Raw genomic sequence first — 16,287 nt, forward strand, 5'->3', positions numbered from 1 at the left:
AAAACTTAGTTCGCGTTAATTCTTTATTAATATCCCGTGCTTTTTAAGAAAAACATCGATTAACCAATTTGAATCAACTTCCAAGTTTAGGACCTGGTTGTATCCAGGACATTAACTTTGAAAACTTAGTTCGCGTTAATTTTTTATTGATATCTCGCGCTTTTTAAGAAAAACATCGATCAATCAATTTAAACCAACTTCTAAGTTTTAGGACCTGGTTGTACCCAGGACATTAACTTTAAAAACTTAGTTCGCGTATATTCTTTATTGATATCTCGTGCTTTTTAAGAAAAACATCGATTAACCAATTTGAATCAACTTCCAAGTTTTAGGACCTGGTCGTATCCAGGACATTAACTTTGAAAACTTAGTTCGCGTTAATTCTTCATTGATATCTCGTTCTTTTTAAGAAAAACATTGATTAACCAATTTGAATCAACTTCCAAGTTTAGGACCTGGTTGTATCCAGGACATTAACTTTGAAAACTTAGTTCGCGTCAATTTTTTATTGACATCTCGCGCTTTTTAAGAAAAACATCGATCAATCAATTTAAACCAACTTCTAAGTTTTAGGACCTGGTTGTATCCAGGATATATGCCCCCCAAGTAATCAGGAAAGGACCTTTCGTGGTTACTTGGAACGTGCTTTTTTTTTAACATTACATCCACAAACATAGACGACAAAACGAAAAGACTATCTATCATTATCTAATAAACAAAGGTGGCTTTTCTAATTAAGCCTTACAAAAGTATTACTGATAATATTTCTTCAGGTGTATAACGTTCCAAGTCCGTGGGACCGCTTCTCCATTAAGCCGAGCTAGCTTAAAGGTTCCTTCTTTCACGACCTCTGTTATTTGATAGGGTCCTTCCCAGTTTGGTCCCAACACTCCGTCCTTGGGATCCTTACCGGCCAAGAAGACTCTTCTGAGTACCAGGTCGCCTACGCTAAAGATGTGTTTCTTGACCTTTGAGTTGAAATAATGAGTGATCTTCTGTTGATAATGCGCGAGTTGCAGCTGTGAAGCTTCTTGTTTTTCGTCAATTAGGCATGACCTTGTAACAATAAACATTACTTGGGGTCATGAAGCTAGTGTGTTCCTGGTCTGTCGGATTCATGGAAATCTGGTTATAGCCTGAGTACGCATCCATAAAAGACATGAGGTCATGCCCCGCCGTGGCATCTACCAATTGGTCAATCCTTGGCAAAGGGAAGCAATCTTTCGGGCAGGCTTTGTTTAGATCGAAAAAGTCGATGCAGGTCCGCCACTTCCCGTTGGGCTTCAGAACCAACACAAGATTGGCGACCTAGATCGGGAAGTTTGCCTCGCGGATAAAGCCGCACTTTAAGAGCCGGGCTACTTCCTCCTCTAGGGCCTCAACTCGGGTCGTTCCCAGGCGCCTTTGTTTCTGGGACTTTGCAGGAACGTTTTTATCCAAGTGGAGGGTGTGCATGATGACGCTCGGGCTGATCCCTACCATGTCTCCATGAGACCAGGCGAACACATCTAGATGTAGAAACCTGATCAACTCCGCCTTCCTTTTGCTACATAGGTTTTTCCCAAGCTTTACCACCTTCGAGGGGTCTTATGGGTCGATATTTACCTCATCGAGCTCTTCGATGGCTTGGAGCTCGGATCTATCCTCGCCTATTCTGGGGTCGATATCGTTATGTAAGATGATACTCTCCCCCCTGGCACTCTGAGGTTTTTCTATCTTAGGAATAGGTACTATTTCCTGAGATTCCTCATTCCCGTCCTGGATGGTCATCGTCTGCTGCCCGGGTTGTGACTTTCCCTTCATGGAAATGCTATAGCATTCCCTGGCAACGAACTGATCACCTAGGACCGTGCATATCCCCGTGGAAGAGGGGAATTATAGTGCGAGGTGGAAGATGGAGGTTATGGCTTCAAATGCTATCAATGTAGGTCGGCCCAGAATGGCGTTGTATGCGGCGGGACAATCGATGACCACAAACTCGAGGAGTTTAGAGACAGTCCGGGGTCCCTCTCCCAAGGTAATCACTAGCTCGATTGTTCCTATTGCTGCCGGCCCTTCTCCAGAAAATCCATACAGCATCATGGAGGTGGCTTTCAACTCGGTGATAGATAAACCCATCTTTTCCAGCGTAGACCGAAACAGTAGGTTCACCGAACTCCCATTATCGACCAGTATCCTCCTAACTCTATGGTTGGCGAACTGGGCGGCTATGACCAGAGGGTCGTTATGGGGGAACTGGACGCGACTAGCATCTTCCTCGGTGAATATGATTGGTTGCCTCTCCAGTCGTTACTGTTTGGGTAGATGCTGCTCTGGGACGAACTCCACTCCGTTATGAGCCTTCAACACATTGACATATCTCTTCTGGGCACCCCTGCTCGTGCTGGCCAAATGGGGGCCTCCGGAGATCGTGGATATCTCTCCTCCTATCACAAGAGGAGGGGTGTCCTGATTTATCCGGGGCCCGGGCTGACTTGCCGAAGCTTCTGGAGCCGGTTGACCTGCAGGAACTCTATTCTGCGCATACTGGGCCAAGGGTCCGGCTCTGATGAGAGTCTCGATCTCATCCTTCAAATGCCTACAATCGTCAGTGTTGTGGCCAATGTTGTTGTGGAATCGACAAAACTTGGAGGGGTCCCTCTTGGCCTTCTGGTGCTTCAAAGGCTCCAGCTTTTTCCAGGGAAGGCGGGCAGAGTTTGCTAGGAAAATGTTCTCCCTAGTGTTTGTGAGCTCGGTGTAAGTCGCGTAGACTGGCATAAATTTTTCCATGGGCTTGTTCTTCTTTGGGCCGTGCTGGCTGCCCTCGCCGCTCCCTTTTCTCTTGCCTCCACCCAATTGGTTATTCTGTGTAACGGTTTGAGTCGTTTTCACGACATCCGTTCCCACTCCAACGGGCTGATCAGGGGCTTGGCTGGTTCTCGCGATCGATGCTCGCGCCTCTTCCAAGTTTATCTATCCTTGGGCCTTGTTTAGGAATTCGTCCACGGTACTGACACCTTTTCTTTGTATCTCTTTCCATAGTCTGCCTCCAACGAGGATTCCACTCCTCAAGGCCATAAGTTTGGAACTATCGTCCGCGTCCCTGGCTCGAGCTGCGACGTTTGCGAACCTGCTTAGGTAAGCTTTCAAAGGTTCCTCGAGCTGCTGCTTTATGTTTGCTAGGGTGTCGGCTTTGACGTGGGCAGCCTGAGAAGCTTGGTATGCCCTCTTGAAGTCAGCAGAAAAGGTTTTCCACGAGCTGATGGACTGCTTTTTATTTTGCTTGAACCATTGCCTGGCCGGCCCTGTCAAGGTGGAAGGAAATATCAAACACCTTAGCTTGGGACCGATGTTGTGGGCCATCATCAGGGTGTTGAACATGCCCAAATGATTCGACGGGTCTCTGTCTCCATCGAACTTGGACAAGTGGGGCATACGGAAACTAGGTGGATACGCTGTGGCTGCTATGCTGGGGGTGAAGAGCTCGAGTTCGTCCCCCGAATTGTACTAATCTTTTCCCTTTTCTGATAAGAGCTTCTTCATCAGCTCCTCCATCTGAGCTAGACGCTCTAGGGTTTGGTCCTTACTTCCTTGGTTGTTCTGGGGCTGTTCAACAGCTCCAGTTCCATTGTAAGCATTAGGTGGGTTATTATCCCTCCAAGCTTGAGCTTGGTTAGGTGGGACATTCCCACTGTCACGTACTTCCGAAAGACCCTCCCCTCGGTGAGCATGACTACCATTTCTAGCTGGATCTCCTCTCTGTGAGTTGAGGCGATCTCGAAGGTCGGCCCGAGGGGTGACCCGAGGGCTTTGCGCCGAGCTCAAACGATGGCGCAGGTCTTCACCGGACATGCCACTCAGATGATTCTCGGTCCAGTAACTCCTATTTGAAAAACTCGGAGCCCGTTGCTGAGGGTGAGGATCTAGGATTTCCCCGTGTGCTCGGCTGCGACGGGAAGGACCGGCGGAAGGAGGATTTCTCTTGCTGCTCCCATGAGCCGGAATGTCCCGGACTGGATGAGGAGGAGATGGGTATCTTATTGGCGACGAGGGATGCCTAACTGGTGACGCGATCCTGGTCCCATCTGGGCGGATCAAGCTAGGTCGAGGCCGCTCCACTTTACCATTCCTCATGTCCTGCGCTCGGCGGTCTGACCCTGGTGCAGGACGGCCGCCCGGAGCAGGCTGTCTTCACGAGCCCTCCCTGGATCTCCTCCGCGAGTTGCCTCGGGCCCTTCTAGGTGTGTTTGAGGGTGGAATCAAGCTAGGAGTTGAGGTTTGGACCGATCGGCTAAATTGTTGATTGGCCCTAGGAAACTCCTCAAACACAGTTTCCTGGTGGTGGTGTGACATGGGAGTAGAACTCGGAGTTGAGGTTTTGATTGACTGGTTGGGCTTGGACCGGTTATCCCGGTGGGACCTATGAGCCCCACTATGCCTCTTTCCAACGTTAGCGTCGGTTGTAAGAGGGGGTAACCGGGCCAAGACCTCTTCAATTTGCTTGTTCGCTTTTGACAGCTGACTTCTCAACTGTGTGTTCTCCATTTCTATTGCCGTGTAGAAATCGCCGTTCGGATTTGGCGGCCGGGGTGCCGAACTTCCAGTGTCTCCCTGGCCCATTGGCTGCTTTCCCGGTCGCTGCTGAACCTCGGGGTTTTGTTCATCGAATATGGTGGCATGGTGGGCCTCCTGCCCATCACGTTGATCTGCTTCATTACCATGCCTCGAACGAGTAATCACCATGGTCAGGTTTTTGCAATAGCACCAATCTAAATCCTCTCAATGAAAGCACCAAACTGTTGACGCGGTTCTTCGGCAACAGATAATTATACGAATAAACGGGATGGATTAGTGCTAAATAATGAACCGTAATATGAAAATATTTAAATTCCAAACTGGCGAAATTAGTATTGTGGGAAGGTTATCACTCCTTTCTTTTTAGGTGGTTCGAAGGTTAAAATCCCTCTAGTCCACCAGTCAATATTATTGACATCTCTTGAGTATTCCTTACAGAGTGTTTCTTTACAATAAAAACGCCAGCCCCTTGCAACGTCCAGGGTCTCAGTACTTATAAGGAGAGTGAAATAAGTATTGATCCGTGAAAACCTTTTCATTCCACTCATAATAATATATACAAAATATATAACAAACATGGCCAATCCACATGGCAAAGACTTAGGGATAGTTGATAATAATAAGAAAACAGATTTTGACTCAGTTTGAACTTTGATGACTTTTCAAAGTTACTAAAATTATTTACAATTATAATATTCTATTACACCCCCACAGTTGAAGCGGGAGGTTGTCGAACGCTGAGATTGTTCCGGAAGTCATCAAAGAGTACTCGTGGGAGCCCTTTTGTAAAGATGTCTGCAATCTGATAACGTGATGGAACATGAAGAACACGCACTTCACCACGTTTGACCTTTTCATGAACAAAGTGAATGTCCATCTCAATATGTTTAGTGTGTTGATGTTGTACTGGATTGCCTGAGAGGTATATTGCACTTACATTGTCGCAGTATACAAGTGTTGCCTTGTGGATTGGACAATGAAGTTCCAGAAGTAAATTTCGAATCCAGCAAGATTCGGAGACAACATTAGCAACCCCTCGATATTCCGCTTCTGCACTCGATTTAGACAATGTGGGTTGGCGTTTAGAGGACCATGAAATTAGGTTGTCGCCGATGAATAAACAATAACCAGAGGTGGAACGATGTGTGTCAGGACATCCACCCCAATCAACATCTGTATAAGAGAGGATGGAGTCAAGTGTAGACTTATATAGATGCAAACCATAATGAATTGTGCCGTGAATATAGCGTAGTATACGCTTTAAAGCATCCATGTGCTCGATTTTCGGATCATGCATATGTAAGCAGACCTGTTGAACCGCATAGGAGATATCAGGCCTGGTGAAAGTGAGATATTGTAAGGCACCAGCTAGACGACGATATTTAGTGGGGTCCTCGTAAGGTTTGCCTGTAGAATCACTGAGTTTTCCCTTCGTGTCAACAGGAGTGGAACACGGCTTGCAATTTGACATACCTGCTCTGTCAAGTATTTCCTCTGCATATTTGGTTTGTGATAGAAATAGGCCATGGATAGTTCTAGTGACTGCAATTCCCAAAAAATAACTCAATGGTCCTAAATCCTTCATTGCGAACTCTGAACTGAGAAGAGACATGATAGATAATCGAAGAGCATCGGAGGAGGCCGTGAGAATGATGTCATCAACGTATAATAAAATATAAGCAATGTCATTTCCATTTTTGTAGATGAACAAGGAGTGATCAGAGGCACTGTGAGTGAATCCAATTTTGGCCACATAGTCTGCAAAGCATTGGTACCAGGCACGGGGGGCTTGCTTAAGACCATATAATGATTTCTTCAATAAGCATACATAGTCAGGATGAAGTGCATCCTTAAAACCCAAAGGTTGATGCATATAAATAGTTTCACTAAGATTCCCATGAAGAAATGCAGTTTTAACATCCAACTGATGAATGGGCCAAGATTTTGATAATGCAATGCTCAAAACAGTACGAATAGTGGCCGGTTTAACAACTGGACTGAACGTCTCATCACAATCTATGCCAACTTTTTGAGACCTGCCATCACCTACAAGACGGGCTTTATGCCTCTCAAAAGAACCATCAGACTGCTTTTTATGTTTGAAAATCCACATTGAACGAATAATATTAACATCAGATGGACGAGGTACTAATTCCCACGTTTTATTTTTAATAAGAGCATCATATTCATCCTTCATAGCCAATTTCCAATTGGGGTCATTAAGTGCGCTCACATGGTTGTGGGGTATAGGAGAGATATGTCTAGTGGCGGGGAGGGCACTTAAGTTAAGGTATTTGAGGTTGGGTTTGTGTATACCATGTTTACTTCTAGTGCTCATACCGTGGGCTGAAGGAGGAGGTTGAGTGGAGGAAGTAGAGATTGGAGAAGGTTGAGGATGGGGCTCAGTGTTGTTGGGTGGAGGGATGTAAGTTGGGCTCATGGTTGAAGAAGAAGGAGGACCTACAGGTGTAATGGGTGATTGTGTCTGTGGATTGTTTGGGGTAGGGGCATGCAATTGTTGGAGGATTTGGGGATGCAAACCATCATTTAAAAATTCATAGGAAGTTGGACAGGGAGTATGAACTGTTGAAAAAGGAAATTGAGATTCATCAAAAAGAACATGTCGAGAAACAATGATTTTTCTATGTGATATATCGTAGCATTTATATCCCCGATGGTTTGACGGATATCCCAAGAAGACACATGGAGTGGAACGGGCTTGTAATTTATTTATTGTGGTTGAAGGAAATAAAGGGTAACATAAACACCCAAAGACTCGAAGATGGGAATAAGCAGGAGTTTTCCATAAAGAATTTGAGTAGGAGAGTAGTAGCTTAATGTCTTGGAAGGGAGAATATTTAGGAGGTATGTTGCCATTTCAAGAGCAAGAGGCCAAAAGGTGGGTGGCATGGAAGCATGAGCAAGTAAAGTATGAACCATGTTATTGATAGTTTTGATCTTTCGTTCGGCTTTACCATTTTGAGGAGAGGTATGGGGACATGAGAAACGAAGGTACATACCATTTAATTCACAAAATTTTAAGAATGGGCCATTGTCATACTCGCGGCCATTATCACATTGAAATTGTTTTATGTCTTTTTCAAATTGAGTTTTGATATATGCTTTAAAAGATAAAAAAAATAGAATAAACTTGTGATTTTTTAGAAAGAGGAAATGTCCACAAGAAATTGCTATAATTATCAAGAAAAAGACAATAGTAACGATGACCGGATGAACTTAATATAGGAGATGTCCATAAGTCACTGTGAATGATATCAAATGGCATAGTAGTAAAAGAACGAGACTCATTAAATGGCAACTTAATATGTTTTCCAAGAGGACAAGATTGACAAAAAGAGTTGCGAGTCTTATTATAATTAATAAAATTGCTACTACGAAGAGAATTCAAAACGGCATTTCCTGGGTGCCCTAAACGAGAATGCCATAAATTAGAAGAAATAACAGAAAAGGCAGAAGACAAAGCTGAAGGTGGTTGGGGTTGAAGTTTGGAGAAGGGATAGAGATCGCCCGAGCTATCACATCGCATCAGTTGCTTCCTTGTCTGTAAATCCTTCACAGAAAACCCAAATGGATCAAATTCAACAGACACCATATTATCATTAGTAAATTTGCGGACTGAGATGAGGTTTTTGATAAGTTTAGGTGCATGCAACACATTGTTAAGTTTCAAAGATGGATTGGTTTGGGTTAGTGATGCACTTCCATGACCAACAATTGGAATTTGATGACCATTACCAACAATAATGCCTTGAGTTTTGCTCATATTAAAATAAGGCGAGAGAATACCTTGATCGGGAGTCATGTGGGAGGTGGCACCGGTATCCATGTACCATTGATTATCCGGTTGATGGAGTGAAAGAGTGTGCATAGCTGCATCAATGTCTGTAGGTACATTGTTCATACTTGGGGCTGCCGCTGTATAGTGTGCTTGGGATGGCTGAGGCCCAAGGACTCCTTTCATAGATGGTGGACGAGTCTGCCAGCCTGTAGTGGGAAATGGGCATGGCGGGCTAGCCCAGGGGTGAGGTGACCAAGTAGCCCAAGGAGGCATGGAAGCCCATTTCTGTGGCCATGATGGTGGTGGTTGTTGCTGTCCTTCGCCACGGTATCCATTGCGGTTGCTGCCACGACCCCCACGACCACCGCGGTAGCTTCCGCGACGCCCACCATGACCACCGTAATCTCTTCTATTTGAGTGTTATTATGCCCATTTTTATGTTCTTGTTGCTGTTTCAAATTATTGTCACCAGAAACATTATTATTATTATTATTTGAATTCACAAGCAAAGCGGAATCCGAACCTGATTCAAGAATGGCACGTTGTTTCATGCTTTCTTCTTCTAATGAAAGCATCGAACGGGCTTGTGCAAAGGTCGGAAGAGGACTGCGGTGTTGAATGATGGTGACAAACCCCGCGTAAGCCTCCGTCAAGCCACGAATCATTTTGAGAACCATGCGTTCGTCGAATACTTTTGCTCCCACATTTGCCAATTGATCTGCCAATACTTTAAGTTGCTGGCAATAGGCATCAACATTGGGAAAGTCACGAAGATAAGTGTTGGTGAATTTGGTTTCAAGGTGAACGGCCGTCGTATTTTTGTTATCTTGGAACAAATCTGCTACACGGTTCCAAGCATCTTTTGCCTCATCATCCTGATGAATGATAGTGTTGAGAATATCAGAAGAAACTGTGCTATAAATCCATTGTGTGACAATGGCATCAATCCTTTTCCAAGTTGCTGTTTCGGCATCTGTTCGGGCAGCGACGACGGCAGCGCTGTCGGTGGTAGGAGGGATGATGTGGTCAAGAACGAGGTTGGCGCGGGCATGGAGCTTGAAGAGAGTGGCCCAGTTGTTATATTGGCTGCTTTCGAAATCAAGAGTTATGGGGATGGCTGTTTTGATATTAGTGACGGTGGTGGCGGGATGTATATTTAAGGCAGCCATATATACAGAGGTGAAAGAAAGAAAGAAAAGAAAAAAAAAATGACGAAAGAAGAAGTAAGCTACTGATACCATGAAATAAGTATTGATCCGTGAAAACCTTTTCATTCCACTCATAATAATATATACAAAATATATAACAAACATGGCCAATCCACATGGCAAAGACTTAGGGATAGTTGCTAATAATAAGGAAACAGATTTTGACTCAGTTTGAACTTTGATGACTTTTCAAAGTTACTAAAATTATTTACAATTATAATATTCTATTAGAGAGGATATCTGGGTGTTGGTAAAGGGGGTCATCCCGTGACCTTCTTACCCATCATGTCATATCTATGACACTTATGATTAATTCTTAAAACCTGACAATGAGGTGTTGTCTAATCAATAGGTAAGGGGAGATAATGGGCCGCATGGCCCAAACCAGTCATGGGGTGCCTAAACACGCACGTTTATGCTGCGTGTGCGAGAATTCCGGAATGGAATAGACACGTGATGTCTGATATGCGCACATTTACATTGCGTGGTTGACTTCACAAATAGTCGGGGATGCCAGATCTACGCCGCACCTCGAGCTTGTTGTAGCTCCAGCTCGTGATATCCATACTGCTGACCCGTTGCCTTCAAGTATACTGCCAACTCTTTGATTAGCTCGGGCTAAAGAGGTGGAGACTCGCAATAGCAGCTCTGGGTGGACGGTTTACATGTGGCGGACTGAATTAGGCCATTTTCGAGCTCACTAATAACTCGTGGATATTTAGGGCGTACAACAATATACCAACGAGCATTTACCCTTTTTATTTTATTTTGGAAATGATTCTAAATTATTGACTTTATAATAAGCTAAAAATGCAATGGTTGTTGCTTGGTGTTGGTGCCTTTCTCCAGTTTCCTTCCCATAAGGAAGAGTCCTTAAAAAATGAATAGAATAATAATAATATAATATTTGAAAGACAAAAAAATGGCTTTGAAGGACACGCGGGATCAGTAGCTTGGTCTAAGGAGCAGCGTGTGTGTGTGTGTGTGTGGGACTGGGAGAGATTTTAGAGTGAGGGAAAGGCTCGCCATGACTTCTCAAACCCATTCTGAGTCTCAAGATCAAACCTTGCTTTCAAAAAACCCTGATTTTCTTCAACACGGTGACCCCCACGTTGACTCACTTTCCCAATCTCAATCCTCTACAACCCTAACCCTAGAATCGCCAATTTCCTCCTACCCAGATCGCCATCAGAGCCACCAAGATCCTGGAAATCGCCAAAACCCTCTTGATCTTGATAAAAACGACGACGAAGACGACGACCCAGAAGATCTTTCGGCCCCATCTCCTCGAACCAGCGAGTCCTCTCGGGCGGTCACTGCCTTAGCTTCACCCGGCATTACCTCTGTCTATCGCCGCGGTACGAAGCGAAAGAAGATGGGTAATAAGAGAAGAGCAGCTCAGGAGAAGAAGTCCTTGCAGAAGCTTGAAGTTCTTAAAGAATCCCTTAAGCCCATTCCCTTTGTGCCCGTAAAAAGTCTGGACTTTTCGAGTCACGAGAAGCTTTTGAAGCGGCTTGGCTTGTGGGATTTCGTTCATATGGAGTTTGATCGGTTTATACGAGCCGATTTGCTTGCTCAATTGATTGCGAACTTCAATCATCCCCAGCGATGTAGCTATGTCAATGGGGTTCGAGTTTTGGTTAACCGGGCCGATTTGGCGCGTGCTTTGAAGCTTCCGGTGAGAAAGTTAGCAGTATCGGATGGAGGCGAGGCGAAGCCGGCAGCGACTGAGGAATCAATTGGGTTCCTTGAGAATTTCGTGTCCAATTGGCTTCTGTTACATGACGATACATGGATGATGCCAAATGAGATCTTGAATTGGACGAAAGCTATTAAAGATGGGAGCTTTGAGAAAGTGGACTGGGCTGGAATGATATGGTTCATGATCGAGAAGGAGTTGATGCAGGCGCCAGTGCTCTCTGATTGTTACTACGCCTCTCACTTGCAGCGCCTGATAAAATCACAGCGCGAAGAGTTGCTTTTGAGTGAACAGCCTAAGGTTGAGATTGATTTGAAGGAGGATGTGGTTGCTATAAAGGAGGAAGAGGGGGATCACAAAGGGGACGTCAAAATGTCTGGGGAAGGTGAGGGGGATCACAAAGGGGACGTCAAAATGCCTGGGGAAGGTGAGGGGGATCACAAAGGGGACGTCAAAATGCCTGGGGAAGGTGAGGGGGATCACAAAGAGGACGTCAAAATGCCTGGGGAAGGTGAGGGGGATCACAAAGAGGACGTCAAAATGCCTGGGGAAGGTGAGGGGGGTCACAAAGAGGACGTCAAAATGCCTGGGGAAGGTGAGGGGGATCACAAAGAGGACGTCAAAATGTCTGGGGAAGGTGAGGGGGATCACAAAGAGGACGTCAAAATGTCTGGGGAAGGTGAGGGGGATCACAAAGAGGACGTCAAAATGTCTGGGGAAGGTGAGGGGGATCACAAAGAGGACGTCAAAATGTCTGGGGAAGGTGATTTGTGTGGCCAAGGATTGGAGGAGCGTGGCCAAGAATTAGAGGAAAGCGGTCATGAATTACAGGAACAGGGCCATGAAGTGAGGGAAAGTCAAGTATTGGAAGAAAGCATCCAAGTATTGGAAGAAAGCTGCCAAGTATTGGAAGAAAGAGGCCATGAATTAGAGGAACACAACATTGAATTGAGTCTTGGGCAGGATAATATGGCTGAGAAAGCTGATGCTGAAAAGGAACAAGTTGCAGATGTAAGCATAATGGATTTTGAGGGATGTAAGGAAGAGGAGCCTGGTCAATGGTTTATGGGTGGGAAGAACAATATGAGTGAGTTTTTGAGGCAATGTAATAACAGTGAACGTAAGGAGGAGTTGGATGTTGAGGATGAAGGGAAACATGAAGCATATGATTTAGAAATAGGACAAGAGGAAGAACATCAAGATGTTGTGGAGCCGGAAGAGGAGGAGGAGGAGGAGGAGGAGGAGGAAGAGATGGAGGAGCAAGGAGAGCAGGATGGCTGTTTTCACTTTTCGCCAAAAATCATGGGAATGGATGGTTTGCCTTCAGGAAGCCTCATTCAATCAATGGAAGCAGCTGATATAAGTCTTAATTCAGGGATGCCACTCCGTGACCCTTTAGCAGGGGATTTTCTTCCTCCTAGAGATGATACTCCAATGACATCGCATTTTGGAAATGGTAGCAAGAGGGAGCTTGGAATGATGAATGATAGCTCTCATCACCCGCACAATGCGAATAAGCGCTTGAGGATGGATAGTTCTTGGGATGATAGTAAGTCATCGTCTGATGCCAGTAGTTATTTGGATCAAATGATTCAGTTATCGGTAAAAGTAAAGGGTGTTTGTGCTGAAAAGGAGCAGGCCCTTCAGGAGGCTAACATGAACGCTCAGATATTAATGGATGAGGTGCAGAAGCGGGAAAACATAATTGTACACATAAATAAAGCCAATTATGAGGAGGAACATAAGAAACAAATGGAGATTTATCGGCTTGAACGAGAGCTATATCTAATGAGCAATCTTGTGGATGGTTATAAGAAGGCTCTTAAGGAAACACATAGAGCTTTTGCTGAGTACAGAGAACGCTGTCCACAGCTTGATGAGCCGCTTTATAAGGATGTAGCTGGGTCTGGTGGTCTTGTTATAAGCACCATAGAACTGGAGAAGCAGCGTCTCAAACGTGAAGAAGAAGAGAGAAGGATCAGGATGGAAGTTGAGAGGAGGATTAATGACTTTGAAGAATGGTGGTCTTGCAAGTTCGCAAGAAATGTTGAGAGTTTTGATGAAGTGGCCAACAAGTTGTTGAATTTAGAGCATGAAATGAAACTCCTTAAGGAATCTTTTGCAAGCCGCAGGATGTCAGAAACATCAGAACCTGCTAGGAATGGCTTGGAACCTGTTCTAAATGACTCGGAACTTGCTCAAAAAGTCTCGGAATCTGCTCAAGAAGACTCAGAACTTGCTCTAGAATCTGCTCAAAAGGGCTCAGATCTTACTCCAGAATCTGCTATAAAGGGCTCAGAGCCTGCTCCAGAATCTGCTCAAAGGGACTCGGAACCTGCTTCAGAAGCTGTTCAAATGGACTCAGAACTTGCTCTAGAGGACATGGAACCTGCTCAAAAGGACTCAGAGCATGCTCCAATGGACACGGAGCCTGCTCAAATTGATTCAGAACTTGCTCTGGAACCTGCTCAAAATGAGTCGTAAGCTGCATTCTGAATCTGCCATTTTGGTATCAGTGTATAGAGATGCACATCTGTTAGTGGTATGTCAAGTTATCTAACTTATTTCATGTTTTGGTGCCGTTTGGCACATTATATTCTGATGTAGTCGTACATGGTAATATATCTTTATGCTCGAGGACTGTTTGTTGCTCAATAAGAAAAATGAAAGAGGAAGTAGGAATCTTTAACTTGTGTTTCTTTGATGCTCGGATTTCTTTTCTTTTACTTCCATTGATATAGGATGAAACCTTTGCATAATTAACCTTTTAGTATGTATCTGCGTTTTCAGAGTTTTGTTTGCTAATTTTCAAACCTTGGTGCACAAACGTTTGACAATGACATTTTCCACTTATGAGTCATGAGAAATGGTTTCTTGTATATATTGTTTGTCAGGATATAGCGAACAATTCTCTGAAAATTAATTCTTGTTATATATTGACTTTGCCATGAACCCATCTTCCCCCACATTTGCCACTATCAAGAATTGTAGTTGACCCAATAAGCTAATTTAAGTTTCCTTATTTGCTTCCCCATAGAAAAGAATTGAAAAATCACACAACAGAATTGCCTGGCTACTTCATTGTATATATTTTTGGCTTTTAGGATATACATGATTACATGGTTCATGTAATTATTTTCTTCTTTTTCTATTCACGTTTCTTGCTTTCCTTCCCCGCCCTTTTGGTGTCTTTCTTTGGCATGTAAGGAAGTTTGGTTGTTAAGCCAGTCATAGTATTTAAATAACTTCAACACTTGTTCATATTATTTGTTGATGTGTTTTACAATCAATTGAAATTCTGTGCTGGTAATTTTATTCTGTACATGCTTTCTTCTCCATTTGCTGTGATCTGGTTCTATATTGCAGTTTGAGCTTATTTGTTTTTTCAATATGTTTATCTATATAATTCAATGCCAGGCATCATAAGTTTGAGCTTTCAGTCTCAGACTTACTGTTTTCACAATGAAACTTCCATTCATAGCCCGGAGTTTTTCTATTTTTTTTTTTGGTGGGGCTAACTCAAAATTTCATTTTAAAAAAAATTGCAAATCAGGTCATCATTATTCTCCCAATTTTTCAAAATCTTTCAGGTTTCTTAATCAAATTGTCTCAAAATATATATGCTTCAGCTATACAGAACATTTTTTTTTCCCTTTCTCCAATCCTTGTAATCTAGAATCATTAATCGAAAATAAAAACCGTAATACTAGATGAACAATGAATACAAGGGTGCATGGAACACTGATCATCCAATCTAATTTAACTTTTTCTATATACTAAACTAATCCAATCCAATTGGATCAATATTATAATTAAAATTTGTAGCAAAAAAAAACATTATAATTAATGTATACCAACATTATTATTGAAAGGCTGAAAAAATAGTACTAAAGTAGCTAATAATGTAAATTCCCATTTGGTATAGCTTATAAATGGCTCAAAATGACTAAATTGACCCTAATATTTTTTAAAATACCAAAGAATTACCTTTTTTTCTCTACTTTTCTTCGCTGAATCACACTTGTCTTCGTCATCATTTGTTTTGCTTGCTCCAATAGCAGTTCCAGGTTCACACACCATGAATCACCATCATGAATGATTGTGGGTTTGGGTATAATTTGGCGACTTTGAATGAAGTGGATAAGAGTTTGTGGGAGTAAACTCGTTGACTAAGATAAATTCTTGGTTTGAAAAGATATGGAATATGTCTGATGGTGGATATATTGGATGCAAAAGGACAATGTTTCTGAAGCCTATGTGGTGTTTGAAGAAATGTGCAACAGAGGGATTCAAGTTGATAACTTGGTTTTGGGATAATTGGTATATGGCTTTTAGCAAGAGGTAATGCGAGTAAGTATGGCTTATAAGGGTTTGGAAGTTGATGTTGAATTTTTGGATGGTTAGTTGTCATCTTAGTTATAGTCATATTATCCTATTTCTTTTCATGTGTAATCTTTTAAGGTCATATATCATTACATAGCCTTTGATATATGTACCACAAAGAAACACACACACACACACACATATATATATATATATATATTTATAGTCTTTCAGCCCCCTTGTAATAGAATTGTAGAGAGTAACAATCTATCTTTTCTACAAAAATGTGCAGCTGGTTTATTAGTTTAGAATATATTTATTGAAAGTTTTTTCATCCTTTAAGTGACAATATATATGGAGATATTTGCGATGAAAGTACTCGATTTGTTTTTTTGGAGGCAAAAGTACCTTTCATTCATGTTTTGGTGCAAATGTTTGTTTCGTCGTTAAGTCTGCCTACACTGTGAGAAATTTTCTTATAAGTTGGGTACTTTCGCCGTAAATATTTTTTAAATTTGGTACTTTCGTTGCTAATATCCCTTTGATTAAGTATTTTTGCCTACGTGTTGTGTTACAAACGAACTTAACGGGGAGAATTAACAGTTGTACTAAACTGTACTAAAACATAAAGAGAATGTATGTTCGCTGCCAAAAAAATAACTTGAATATTTAAGAGCTACGAACGTAATAAACCGCAAATAAAA

General features: G+C 42.9%; 1 protein-coding gene across 1 annotated transcript; it reads left to right on the forward strand.

The window, feature by feature from the left end:
- The first annotated feature begins 10,494 nt into the window (after window positions 1-10,494).
- Window positions 10,495-13,949, forward strand: LOC133817403 (uncharacterized). Its single transcript, XM_062249912.1, has one exon. The coding sequence runs from the start codon at window positions 10,589-10,591 to the stop codon at window positions 13,742-13,744; it is 3,156 nt and encodes a 1,051-aa protein (XP_062105896.1). The 5' UTR covers window positions 10,495-10,588; the 3' UTR covers window positions 13,745-13,949.
- Window positions 13,950-16,287: the final 2,338 nt, after the last annotated feature.

The sequence above is a fragment of the Humulus lupulus genome, chromosome 2, assembly GCF_963169125.1.
Source record: "Humulus lupulus chromosome 2, drHumLupu1.1, whole genome shotgun sequence".
In the NCBI taxonomy this organism is placed as follows: domain Eukaryota; kingdom Viridiplantae; phylum Streptophyta; class Magnoliopsida; order Rosales; family Cannabaceae; genus Humulus; species Humulus lupulus.